Source organism: Microcaecilia unicolor, chromosome 11 (assembly GCF_901765095.1).
Source record: "Microcaecilia unicolor chromosome 11, aMicUni1.1, whole genome shotgun sequence".
Taxonomy (NCBI): Eukaryota; Metazoa; Chordata; class Amphibia; order Gymnophiona; family Siphonopidae; genus Microcaecilia; species Microcaecilia unicolor.
The window spans coordinates 72,337,228-72,351,132 of NC_044041.1; the positions used below are offsets into that span (position 1 = coordinate 72,337,228).

A 13,905-nucleotide genomic window follows, 5' to 3' on the forward strand; every position below is an offset into this window, starting at 1 on the left:
ACAGACCTCCAGTTTTCCATGCAAAATCTAGGGATTCTGAGGGAATGCATCTCTGATTGCACCTTTTCTAACTTGCTCTGGCACTGACCAAAGGCCCAAACTGGACTCCTCCATCTAACTGGCCTACCTGAACTAGTACAGACTGCATAGGCACATCTACCTTTTCTGGAGACTGAGAATTGCAAGGCTATCATAAGTCACTCTGAAGTCATTAGTTCTGTCTCCATCTGCTGGTAAGAGTGTGTAAACCCAAGCATCTGGACCAGTTTAGAGGGATGCTAAGGAAGTGCATAATTTATAGCATATGCACATTAAGTCCAAACTCTGTCTCAACTCTTCCTCCGCTTATTTTGAATGAAATATGCAGTATTCATTGAAAGGCTTTTTGCTTACACTTTTATTCAGGTATAGCCCAGGCTATTCTATAAACATCTTTACCAGCTTGTAAAACACAGTTTTACTCATCTAAGTATCTTATAAAACTGTTCATTGTATCTCTATGTAAAAAGTAGACACACAAAAAAAAATCAGTGACTACTTTTATGTGAAATACACACACGTGTTCCTGGGTACAGAGCATAGATGAAGCAGGGAACAAAATGGCACTTAGCGATGTATTAAAAAAAATACATACATACACCTATTCTTTCTGGCACATATGTGGACAAACTATGCCTGCCTCAGAGCAGGCGTAAATATGTGTGACTACTTTCCCTGGGGTATTGTTATAAAGGCTCATAGGTGAATATGTTGCCTTGATAAAATAGGCCCAACATATATCCATGCTTCAAATATTAAACTTTATAAGTATGATGTCCAATTATGCATTTTTACAGGATCATTCTAGAAGGGATGATGGAGTAATTATGATCGTTGGGTTTAATTATCAAAATCTTGAAGGGGGGGGGGGAAGGGCAGCAACCCTGTACACCCCACCCACCCACTGCTGGCTTCACTCATCAATGAGACATTTGGATATAATGAACCAGCACAGACTGTCAATGCTTTGAGCCAATAATGGAGCAGTTTAACAATGCTTGATGACATCACAATGCCCTGCAGTCTAGTCACTGTCTCAAAGTGCCTCACTATAGGTCTAAGGCAGGGGTCCCCAAACCTATCCTGGGAGAACCACAAGCAGTAAGATTTTCAGGATTCTCCACACCGAATATGCATGAGATCTGCATACCCTGCCTCCTTGATATGCAAATCTAATCTCATGAATATTCATTGTGTATAACCTGAAAACCTGACTGCCTGGGAATCGCTGGTCTAAGGGTTGCATGCCACCCCTCCCTCCCAGTGTAATCTCATATTCATTCTGGCACAAATATAAGCAAATAAGCATGTGCCCTTCCTCCTGGCTCATATGTACCTGCTGTCACAGTAAAAAGTCTTTGAAGTCAAGTATTTATTACTATCCATTCAGGGATGCAAGACCCATAGGCCTCCTACATTCATTCAGAAACATATAGATTGGTTCACCAGAAGCAGTGGATCCACACATCGTGGATAGGAGATGCAGAATTGACTAAAAAACACATACAAGCTATCAAGAACTTGAAAATAAGACCAAACAAGTCCAAGCTGCTCCAGGTAACAATGGTACGTTGCAGGACTGTATTTATTTTTAACAACACGTCTGACTGCTTCACACATGTCTGAAAGGAAAATGAAACCCAGTCCATACAAGAAATTGTTCACAGCTGGCAGTAGCAGATGAAATCTCCATACACTCAGCATTAAATATCAGTACAATTTATAACATCAAACTGCCAACATACACCCCAGCCATAACCTCCCTGGGTACTCTTGCTCTCTGTACCGTAAAGCTCCTGAGGGCTGGGAGGGATCCATCCTGGCCAGGAGCACATGTGCCGACTGCCTTCTAGGATGCTTTATGGATCCCTTATGCAGCAGGTGAAGGCATGCAGCCCATCACAACACTGGGCTAGCTCAGCCTCCTGGGCTTTGCACTCAAAGAGGGGAAGTGGCAGTGGACAGCTCCACTGTCTGGGTGGTGGGGCTTCATCATTTTCTGCAAGTGGATGGAAAGTTTATGGATGCAAACTTCCTTGGTGCTTTAAGAGGGGTGAGCTCTTCTTCAGGCAGGCATCAAATACCAGCCAATTCTCTGGTCACCTCATGAAAAAGAGATGAGAAACGTTGGGTTTAAGTGGAAGTGAGATGCTAGGGTACCTGAATGTGGTCCCAGCCTTAAAATCAAGGCAGAGCTAGTCCATGTGTGAAACAGGCTGTTCACCTCCTCTCTCAGGTCTTCTCCGTTCATCACATGATGGACAAAAATGAAGGCAGATGATTCTCTAAAGACCTATGTACAAAACACAAGCTTCTCAACAGAAAGACACAGCAGCTTATAGAAAGAAAAGCGACTGGGAAAGAAGGCTGCAGTATCCATTGAGGGTCTGTGCCCTGGCTCCCTTGGGCCATGGGGGTGGGGGGGTCTGGGTGTCATATGGAGGTGGGAGTTCCCTCTCCACTCCTCCTACCTTTCTCTCCTATGTTTTGGGATTTCAGATTTGATGTAGCGGACCAGTGCTCTAGGCTTTGCGTGACACCGCGGGTGCCCAGCCTAGGGTGCATGAGCTCCACAGTATTCCAGCAAATCAGAGCTGGCTGGGATGAGAGTGCCGTGGAGAGCACACAGGTGAGCAGGAACAAGCTCCTACTTGCCACATGACAGAGCAGGATCACCTGTGCTGTGTTCAGCCTCAGGCAAGATCCAGGCTCACAACAGTAGAACTGTGCTCCGAACTGGAGTGTAGTCCATAATCAAACTGAGAATGGAAAGCTGCAGCCCAGATTTACAATTGTGGGATTGGGCAGCTGATGCCAGAGCCAGACAGTCTGGTGGAAGGCAGCCAAATTCTAATTTGAGTCTTTTCTTTCTGGCCCTCTCTTCACCGTGAAAGCTGAGAAGGGTACAGCAGGTCCCAACAGTCTGCTGCCAGCAAGACCCCAGCAGACCTGCTCGCATCCACCCAAGTGATACTGCAGCTTTCCCCACCCACCTCACTTAATCAGACTTGTCGCCCTCATCATCCTGGTGGTTGTCTCCATCCTGGCCATTTTTATCATCCTTGGATAGGTGACTTTGTGAGCCCAGGGCTGACAGAGAGAGCAGCCCTGTGCCAGCACTGACAGCGGGCAGTGAAGGGGCCTGTAAGCCAACAGGCAGCGGAGTCAAAGGCAGAGCCAGTGCTTGGAGCTGGGACAGCTGGTGCGCCTGAAGCTGCTGCTGTAAAGAAAGAGGGAGAGACAGAAGAGAGAGCAAAGAAAATGTGTCATTTGGAAAATTAAACATCTTCACCCCTTCATTCCAGTACGGCAGGAGCTGGGACAGAAGCAACGTCAGCAGTTCAGTAATTTTCAAAAGGGAGGATCAGGCTAAGAAGGTGTATGTGGAATCCTAACACATTACCCTTCAAACCACTCTCAGCTGTACCCAGCAGGGCTCTAATCCCCACAGGACAGACAGAATGGATCTTATTCTTTTCTCCGTCTCCCCGTTGAATACCGGGATTTTTTGTCCACATACAAATCCATTTGTGCAGGGAGAAGAGAGGGAAACACACACAAGCACCTCTATATGACCCAAATCAAGACAAGGGCAAATCTCCATTACTACTCCGCCCCCAGCCCATCTCACGTACACGGATGATTGAATTCAGTTCTGGCGCTGTCACTTGTTTGGCTCGTTCAATGGCCCCCAAAACCTGCTGCTGATGCTGTAAAAAGAAAATGAAACATCAGTCCTGACTGCAGGGGTCACCCCCAAATCCTAGCCCTAAGTGGTGAAATGGTCCCCCCCCCATCCCAGCCCTAAGCAAGATCTGTTACCAATCCCAGCACCAAGCGCCTCAGCGGTCACCCCCATTCCCAGGATCTGTCTTCACAGCAGGGGTCACCGAGCTCCAAGCATTTCAGGGGTCACTCCCCAATCCTAGCCCTAAACACTGTACTAGTCACCCCCAATCTCAGCCCTAAGCAGGATCTGTCTTCAATGCAGCAGTAACCCCCCCAACCCGAGTCCTAACTGTTGCAGGGTCCACCCCCAACCCAGTCCTAAGCACTGCAGCGGTCCCCCATCCCCACCCCACCCCCATTCCCAGCCCTAAGCACTGCACCAGTCACCTGCCAATGGTTTATTATTCTTAATATACCTCCTTTCACAAAGAGTGGCAAGGTGGTGTACAACAGTACAATAAAAACAGTATAAAAGGTTGAAGCTACATTAAAAACAGGAAAGATATAAGCAAATGGATAATTAGGCATGGAGAAAGGGTAGCAGAAGACAGAAGACGCTGTAAGTGACAATATCTAAGGAGTAGGTGGCTAATAAATCATAATGTCAAAAGCAGCTGAAAACAGATGCGTCTTGAGGCCTGCTTTAAATTTTGAATATGACATTTCTAGTCCCAAATTCTTAGGTAGAGAGTTCTAAAGGGATGGTGCTAAAATAGAAAAAAAAACCCCAGATGAGTGTGTAGATTCGCAATGCGCAGAAGAAAGTGGAAAGCAAAGTTGATGATCATCAAGACAACAGAATAGGGGACGAGGTTAGGGAGTGATGTGGGAGGAAAGGAATACTAGGATAAAGGGTCCGATGGGCAAGAGTAAGGACTTTAAATTTTATTCTTTGGGCAACTGACACCCAATGATGTTGCTTTAACAAAGGGGAAACATACTAGGTGCTACGTGGATCATCCCCCAATCCCAGCCCTAAACTTTGTAGGGGTCAACCTCTAATCCCAGCCCTAAGCGGGATTAGTCCTGACTGCAGCAGAGGTCACTAAACTACCCACCCAGCAGCCCTAAGCAAGATGAATCACAGATGTGAAGGTCCTGTGTAGGCAGAACTGGACACTGGAGCTAAACTCAGTCTTTGTAAGGCTAGTGTCTTGGCCCTAACCCAGAACAGAGGCTCCAAAAAACATATGACTTATTGTAAGTGAAAACAACTATCTGCAAGCCCAAACTACTGTTCTGTGGACAAAAGGAATTCTTAGTTGAAAGATGAGAAGTACTTGAGCATAGCTGGCATTACCTCTTGTGAAAGGTATGGTAAGACTTGAGCACAAATTCCATTCAGCCTCTTCACAATTTCAGCCTACAGAAGAAGGAAAGGATGAAATGCACCCGAGAACCCTTCTAAATTTGTAATCCCACCTATAACCCTCTCCCCGCCAGTAAACCCAGCCATACCTCCAAGAGCCACCCTTAGACGGTATGCCCAACCACCCCCCCAAGAGCCTCCCTGTGCCAACAGGCCCAACCACCTTCCAAGAGCAAGCTGGCGCTGGTAGGCCCAACCACTCCTCAACAGCCACCTTGCACTAGTAGGCCCAGCCATGACCAAGAGCCTCCATACACCAGTACACACCCCAAGAGCCTCCATGTGCCAGTATATCCAGCCACACCCCAAGAGAGCTAGTAGTTTAATACTCCTAAATAACCTTCATGTGCCATGCTCTTCAGTCTGAGATCCACACTGGCACAGGCTTTGGACAGTAATGAACACTATTCTGTTTCTTTTTGACATATAAATAACGTATTTTCTAAAGCTTAAAATCTATGCTTTGTTTACATCATAGTTTCAGCTGAGTCCATCAGCACAAAAATTAAACACAAACAAAAATGCTTTGTGCCAGCTAAACTCATCTACAAAAAGCTGATGGAACACAGTCCCTCCGGGGAAGAACATACAGGTCTCTCTGGGTGATGAGATGCCGTGACTGTCCATGTGTGTCTGGACAGAGGGCTGATGAGGGCGGACGTGGATCCAATTGTGCTGAAAACACATTGGTTGTTGACAGGAGGACTACACAGGGTTAATTTTATAAGCTAGCTGAGCATGTAGAACAGGGATTTATAACATTTCTCAGGGGTATATACACATAAAAAGTAGATACCATACCTACTTTTATGTGAAAGATGCGTAGGCATTGCTGGGGTAGAACAGGTGAAGCAGGAGCACAATTGAGTGCACACACAACACACACCTACACCTGCTGGGAGCAGATATAACTCTGTGCAGGGGCTTTCAGACTGCACTTAAGACAGCTTCTATGCTTATGTGTCTTAATGAAATAATCTAACATATATGCCTGTGTGTCTCTCCTGCCTGGGAATCCTGTTATACTAGCTTCCATGTCCCCTGAGTTTGCCCGTTTGTACCAGCCTACGTACAGTCAGTCTTAGACTACAATGTTCTCCTTACCGCTAATGTCCCTTTGTGTCAGGCCAGTGCACATTTACATTCCACCACCATTTTGGCTCTTATCATTTTCACTAGAGTCAGTTCCAGATTTTTGCCACCTGCCTCATTGCCCCATCTTCCCATTCCCCTATCTCCATTCAGACCCCGTCTTTAGCAGAGGGGCTGGGCTCACCTGTTTGTGCATTTCAATGTTCAATCCATAGGACATCTCATAGTACTGGGGGAAAAGTGACAGACAAATTAGTAAATCCATGCTGAACCACATAGCATGACACCATCCCTCAAGCACCTCATAGCACTGAGCCTACAGCAACGCATGAGCTACAGCATAGCATCATCCCTCCAGCATTGAGGCTCTAACATCCCCTTCCAGCTTCCCACAATACTAAGCCACCCTCAGAATGAAAACTTACTGAGCCACAGCCCATGCAGAGCTGCAGCTTGTGTGTTCACTGGTGCTGTCTGTGCACTAGAGAATGACATGGGATAAAATTTGTCCTCGTCCCCATGGGTTCTGTCTCTGTCCCTACACCATCACCGCAGGCCCCATCTCCAGCTCCGTCCCATCCCCGCAGGCCGTCTCCATCCCTGCCCCGTCCCCACAGGTTCTGTCCCCGTCTCATCCCTGTGGGCTCATCTGCAGAAGCCTCGAACACTTATGATTTTATATTTAAATCTTTTTATTAAAGCATAAAAAGAAACAATATGCTGTGCAACTGTTGTGTATAAATTACAAATAGAAAACAATAATAACAACATGCAGCTATAATAACCCTCCCATCACCACCACCCTCTACCCTTCCAACCCCAGCAATAGCTGATTTCTACTACCCCAAGGAATCCTAATCCACCCTGTTAAAATGTCCAGGGGTACAAAATACAACCCGTTATGTATGCCTTAGAGGGAAGAAATATGCCCTATGAAGCACTGTTATGATTTTTAAATCTGTGGAAGAATAAGAAGTCATCAACAGTCTCAGGATTCAGTCTAGCTCTCCTGTCTTCCACAGTCCTTCCTACAATAGAAAATGTCTTCTTAGAAGATGTGCTAGTAGCAGCAATGTACAGGGTCCCCCATGCAAATTTTGCTAGCGGTGGCCAGCGTGTTTGATTGTTTTTCCAAAAAATAAAAATATAGTCTGCATCAAACAAATATAAACAACAGTCCAGTTCATTAACAGGCTTCAAAGTAGAAAGTTACACGGGGGCAAAGTTTGTCCCCATCCTTGTCCCATCCCGGTGGGATCTGTCCCTGTCCCCATCCCCATGTCATTCTCTACTGTGCACTCAACTGGAGCCCTTTCTGGTGTTGCCCACACAGAGTGCAGATCATACCCCCGCTCTCCATGCACCAAGCGTTACCAGAGCTGAGGTTTCACAAAATGGGTACAAGACTCCAAATCAGAAGCCCCTAAATCTATTACAGCTGAAAATGAGAAGCTGGGATCTCAGACTGAGTGTGAGGAGGGATAAAAAGTCAGAAAGTCCTACCTCTGCCCCTCTCGGTAGGAAAATAACAATTCTGAGCAGCTGCTCCTTTTTAGCGCCCCATCAGCTTTAGGACTATGAGAGAGGACATGGAGACCCCAACTTACCATGACATAGTGACGCTGCATCTCTGACTTCTCACTGGCCAGTTTATCACACTCCAGCTTCAAGCTAAGAATTGGAAGTAGAGACAGAGATTAGAAATGGGAGAGAAGCCAGGCAGGGGCAGAAGGACTGGAGAAAAGAGAGACAGAGATTAAAAATGGGAGAGGAGAGAAGCCAGGCAGGGGAAAGAGACACAGAAAACAGAAACAGAGAGCTGCACAGGAATAGGGATTCCAGGAATCCTGAAGAACCCGCAGGATTCCCGTGGGGATGGAAGAAATTATCATGGGATTCCCATGGGGATGGAAGAAGTTGCTGTGGGATTCCCGCGGGAGTAATCAAAATCTCTGGTGATCCCACAATGAAGCTTGGAGCACCAGAATGAAGCTTGGAACGTATGGAGACGCAGCTGGAGTGCCGGAATGGGGCTTGGAATACTCGATGGTTGGAACAGCGAATACCATCAAAAAACCCAAGGGAGGCTGTTTGGGCTGGGAGGAAACAGAGGGCTGCGAGCAAGTAAATAGCAGCGTCAACTCCTGCAGGTACAGGTGGGGCTGGAGGAGATTAATTGTGGAGATGAAATGGGTTAGATTCCATAAGGGATGGGTGAAATCTCTGTTCCTGTGCAACTCTCTAATTAGAAATGGGAAAGGAGAGAAGCCAGACAGGGGCACGAGGGCTGGAGAAAAGACAGACAGACAACTAGGGATGGGAAAAAGAAAAACAAGCAGAGAAAGGTGGAGTCAGGGCTGTTGTGTGTGTGGGGGGGGGGGGGGGAGTCAACAGCACAGAAATGTGTCATATGGGGGAGAGGGAAATGGAGGATATTTGGGTTTGAGAACAGGCAGGAGTGAAGTTAAGTCAACAAACTCAGACCCTCCCTCACCAAGAGACTCATCTGTGACACTGTACCCCCCCCCCCCCCCCCCCCCCCCCATCGAGACTCACCTCTCTTATCTATTGTGAGAATAGTAATGGGAAGAATCCTGGTTGTGCTCTGCATCCGTTAACGGGGGCATTTCTACGTATGCAAACTATTTATTTGCAGAACTGGAGATACAGGTTTTCTATTGGGGTTTTGTTCCATTTTGGGTTAATGTCAGATCCCAAATCTCACTCCCATATAATAGGATTAGTTGACTTATTTTAATTGAAATTATACTTGGGTACGGTATCTGTCCAGGGATTTCTTCATTCTATAGCACTTTTTCTTGTACCATCTTTATGGCCAGTTTAGAACATACAGATCCTGGCCTGACACTAAACACATCCAGGATTTTTTTTTTTTCAGAAGTTTCTTTACATCAGGGATTTTTTTTTTTAAAGTGTACTCAACTTCTTGTTTGTTGAGGAAGAATGTAAACTGTATAAGGGGTAAAAGAGGAACCCAGGGAAAACAAGGCCATTGTGGAGAGATTAAATGAATTCTTTGCTTTGGTCTTCACCAAGGAAGATGTAGGAGAGATACTAGTGCAAGAAATGGTATTCAATGATGATGAGTCAGAGAAACAAACAAATCTCTAAAATATAATGGGGCAGTTTGACAAACTAAAGAGTAGCAAATCGCCTGGACCAGATGGTATACATCCCAAAGTACTGATAGATTTGAAAAATGAACTTGCAGAGTTAAAGCAGCAATAAAAACTTGGTAATTTAGGCAAGCTTTCGATCAGTGATTGTGTTGGGGTTTATGCAACCTGTTGGGGTTTTCCCCCCTTGGTCTTCCTCCATTGTTTATCCATTCCTTCAAACCTTTTGGGTTTTTTTTTGTCTGGTCTGTCTGTGAGGTCTGCTTTTCCCTATTATCCTATCTGACATTGTAGTTCCTTCTTTCTAATTTTGTGTTATTTGTAATTTTAGTTTGTAAGCCACTTAGCTCTGTGCACCAGTTGAAGCTGTATAGCAAATGCCCACAAAGAATAAAGAATATGAGAATAATACGTACTTTATCTTTAAAATCCAGATTGGTAACGGAAGATTGGAGGGTGGCCAATGTAATGCCAGTTTTTTATAAGTTTCCAGAGGTGATCTAGGAAATTATAGACCTGTGAGCCTGAAATCGGTGCCAGGCAAAATGTAGAGACTATTATGAAGAAGAAAATTACAGTGCATATAGATAAGCATGGATTAATGAGACAAAACCAACATGGATTTAGTCAAGGGAAGTCTTGCCTCACCAATCTACTACATTCTTTGAAGGGGTGAATAAACATGTGGATCCATGGCGTACCAAGGGGGGGGGGGGCGGTCCGCCCCGGGTGCACGCCGCTGGGGGGGTGCTGTGCGCCTGTCGGCTCTTCGTTTTCATGCTCCCTTTGCCCCGGAACATGTTACTTCCTGTTCCGGGGCAGAGGGAGCATGAAAACAAAGAGCCGGAAGGCGCGCGGCACCCCCCCCCCCCCAGCGGCATGCACCCGGGGGGGGCGTTGCGCTGTTCCGGGGGGGGGGGGTGCTGCACCCGGGGGGGCAGGGCGCATCGGCGATCCACCCCGGGTGTCAGCCCCCCTAGGACCGCCACTGATGTGGATAAAGGTGAATCAGTCGATATTGTGTATCAGGAATTTCAAGAGGCATTTGACAAAGTACCTCTGAAAGACTACTAAGGAAATTAGAAAGTCATGGGATAAGAAGTAATGTCCTACTGTGGATTAAAAAACTGGTCAAAAGATAGAAATCAGAAAGTAGGGTTAAATGATCAGTACTCTCAATGGAGAAGGGTAGATAGTGGGGTTCCCCAGGGGTTTGTGCTGGGACTGCTGCTTTTTAACTTATTTATAAATGATCTAGAGATAGGAATAACTAATGAGATAATTAAACTTGCTGATGACACAAAGTTATTCAAAGTTGTTAAATCGCAAAAGGATTATGAAAAATTGCAAGATGACCTTATGAGACTGGGCATTCAAATGGCAGATGATGTTTAATGTGAGCAAGTGAAAAGTGATGCATGTGAGAAAGAGGAACCCAAACTACAACTACACGATACAAGGTTACATATTAGGGTTACTGCCCAGGAAAGGGATCTAGGTGACATCATTGATACTTTGAAACCCTCTGCTCAGTGTGCCTGGGGGTTGAAGAAAGCAAATAGAATGTTAGGTATTATAAGGAAAGGAACGGAAAATAATATTAAGAACTGTACCGAAAAGCATATTTTACTATTCAGCCAAATATGAATAATGAAAAATATTCATCCGACTATGAATACCAAATATGAATAATGGGCATTGAGCTTTAAAATAACAAATAATAAAAAAGCAATGTGACATCAGAGATCAAGTGTTTATTTTAGTAGGATTTAGCATAGTAAAGCCCCAGATTATTCGTATTTGAATTTAAATCGCTGATCAGATGAATAGGAATAACGTATTCAGGGCACCATTTGGGGCCAAATCAAATCAAGTATTTGGTACAGCCCTAGTTATAATGCTCCATGGTGCGACCGCACCTCGAATATGGCATACAATTCTGGTCATCACATTTCAAAAAGATATAGCAGAATTAGAACAGGTATAACGAAGAGCGATGAAAACAATAAAGGAGATAGGATGACTTCCCTATGAGGAAAGGCTAAAGCAACTAGGGCTCTTCAGCTTGGAGAAAAGACAGCTGAGGGGAGACATGATAGAGGTCTATAAAATACTGAGTGGAGTGGAATGGGTAGTTATGAATTGCTTATTTTCTCTTTCCAAAAACACAAGAACTAGGGGGGCATGCAATGAAGCTACTAAATAGTAAATTTAAAACAAGTTGGAGAAAATATTTCTTCACTTAACATGTAATTAAATTTTGGAATTTATTGACAGAAAATGTGGTAAAAGCAGTTAGCATAGCAGGGCTTAAAAAAGGTTTGGATAATTTCCTAAAAGAAAAGTTGATAAGCCATTATTAAGATGGACTTGGGAAAATTCACTGCTTATTTCTAGGATAAGCAGCATAAAATCTGTTTTACTCTTTTGGGATTTTGCCAGGTGCTTGTGACCTGGATTGGTCACTGTTGGAAACAAGATACTGGGTTGATGGACCTTCAGTCTGTCCCAGTATTGCAACGCTTATGTTCTTATGAAAATCATAGTTTTTTTTTTCTTTTCCAGGTTTATTTGCAAGATCCATGAATTATAGTATGTGTCTTGTAGGGATGGACAGTTGTTTCAAATGGATGTCATTTGCCACTAAAAAGTGTGCACTATGCACATAGCAGCACTTTTAAAGTGAGTATTTGCACATAGTGTACACTCTCCCAATTGTACACACATGCCCATAATCTCAGTAAAGACTGCACATGTGCAAATAATACATACTTTAGACGACATTCATGTCCAACTGAAAACAAACAAAAAACAACAATGAAACAAAAACATTCTGGGTGCCTGTCTCTAGTTAGTAGGCTTTGCTTCTAAAATAGAGGATTTGATTTCTGGGTCTTCACCTTACTTCTGTGGTGATGCTGGCAGAGGAGGGAAGAAATGCTTATCTATGGTACTCCTTCTTCCCCACAGGCAGTGGAACAGGTGAGCCATCAAGGCCTAACCTACAGGGCATCAGCAACCAGGAAGTTTCTGGGACATTAGTAGAGACTGACCCCCCCCCCCCAAAAAAAAAAATATCATCCTCAATAAGGATGTTCTGCTGGCCCTGCTCTTCCCTTCTCAGCTGTGGTACTCCCCACCTATTATTTCTCACGCCTAGTACCTGCTGCACGCCCCCATCTCCCCACTTCCTTTCCATTCTCCTCTGATCTCTCCCATCTCTGGTACCCCGACCCCCCCTCCTCCCCCCTCTTCACCTGTGATACTGCGCCTGCAGCAGCTGGAACTCGTCCTTGATGCGATCGCAGGAGTCCGACGTGGTGAACTTGAGCTGCTGCGGCAGGTGCGAGGGGCCCTGGGAGCAGAGAGAGAGAAGCTGTCACAGGACGGCCAGGGGCCACGGAAGGAGAGACCAGCACGTGATCTCTGACCTTCCTCCTTTAAATCGCGCTGGTCAGTGGCCGGACACACAGCACCCGCCACCCCCCAAATATACAAACGCCACGGCAGCGCCCGCTGTTCCCTCCGCATTCCTCCCCCTTCCCCAGCCTCTCCCCCTCCTGATCCCGGCCTCACCGAGTGGCGGCTTTGCGGAAACATCATGTCCCCGCCGCTCTCGGTACAGGCCGCGTCCGGCTCCGGTAGCTGAGGCTCCTATTGTGTAATGGCGGCGGCGACAGCAACTCCCCACGCCCCCCGGTGTCCGGTCCCGGTACTGCAGCGACTCCTCGCGCCCCCGGCGTCCGGTCTCGGTACTGCAGCGACTCCCTGCGCCCCCAGTGCATAATCCTGGTACTGCAGCGACTCGCCGCGCCCTCGGTGTTTGGTCTCCTTACTGCAAAGACAGGCCGCGCCACCCCCTCCCCACGTGTCTGGTCCCGGTACTGCGCTGCTCGCCTCCTGGTGCCTCCACGCATCTGCCTCAACCAGTGGCGGTGCAGCGACTCACACCTCCGCTCTCTACACTGCAAACCACACATCCACGGTAGCGTTAAACACACATTTCAACTGCAGTTAAATGGTGTCGTAGCCATGTTAATCCACTTTTAAAGGTAACATATAGAAACAAAACATAAAGAAAATAAGCTGATACCTTTTTTATTGGAGTAACAATACATTTTTTATTAGCTTTCAAATTCAGATCAGAAATGAGAAAATGTTGACTAATATCATCAGACTATATAAGTGAAACATAAAAGCATTCCAATGACAGTTTCACAGGAAGAGGGTAGGGGTGAGTAAGGTGAGAAACAGGGAGAGATGGATGAGTGATAAGAGGGTGATAAAGCAGTATAATTTTATGGTTTGTAATGTGATAGAAAACCCAGATCTTTCCTTTCTGGTGGGTGTCAAAATATTTAATCATTTTGACTTCAAAAGTCTTGCATTCCTGAATTGCCTTAAAATTTCCTTTTACAATTCTCACTATAAAATAATTGATGCAGTGTTCTGGTTTTGTGAAGCGCTGTCCCACAGAGGTGACATCCTGGTTGTCACTGTAATGTTTAATATGATATCTGTGTAAATTGATTCTTGTCT

General features: G+C 45.6%; 1 protein-coding gene across 2 annotated transcripts; it reads right to left on the reverse strand.

The window, feature by feature from the left end:
• Window positions 1-524: 524 nt before the first annotated feature.
• On the reverse strand, window positions 525-13,045 carry TLE5 (TLE family member 5, transcriptional modulator). Of its 2 annotated transcripts, none has more exons than XM_030219541.1 (7): window positions 12,943-13,045; window positions 12,624-12,721; window positions 7,837-7,900; window positions 6,414-6,458; window positions 5,069-5,131; window positions 3,675-3,749; window positions 525-3,256 (listed from the first exon to the last, which is right to left on the reverse strand). In XM_030219541.1, exons 1-7 carry the CDS (start codon window positions 12,967-12,969, stop codon window positions 3,038-3,040), a joined length of 591 nt encoding a protein of 196 aa, XP_030075401.1. In that variant the 5' UTR covers window positions 12,970-13,045; the 3' UTR covers window positions 525-3,037. The 2 variants fall into 2 exon arrangements, with proteins under 2 accessions (XP_030075401.1, XP_030075400.1); XM_030219540.1 differs by having other exon boundaries at window positions 525-3,259.
• Between the last annotated feature and the right edge of the window lie 860 nt (window positions 13,046-13,905).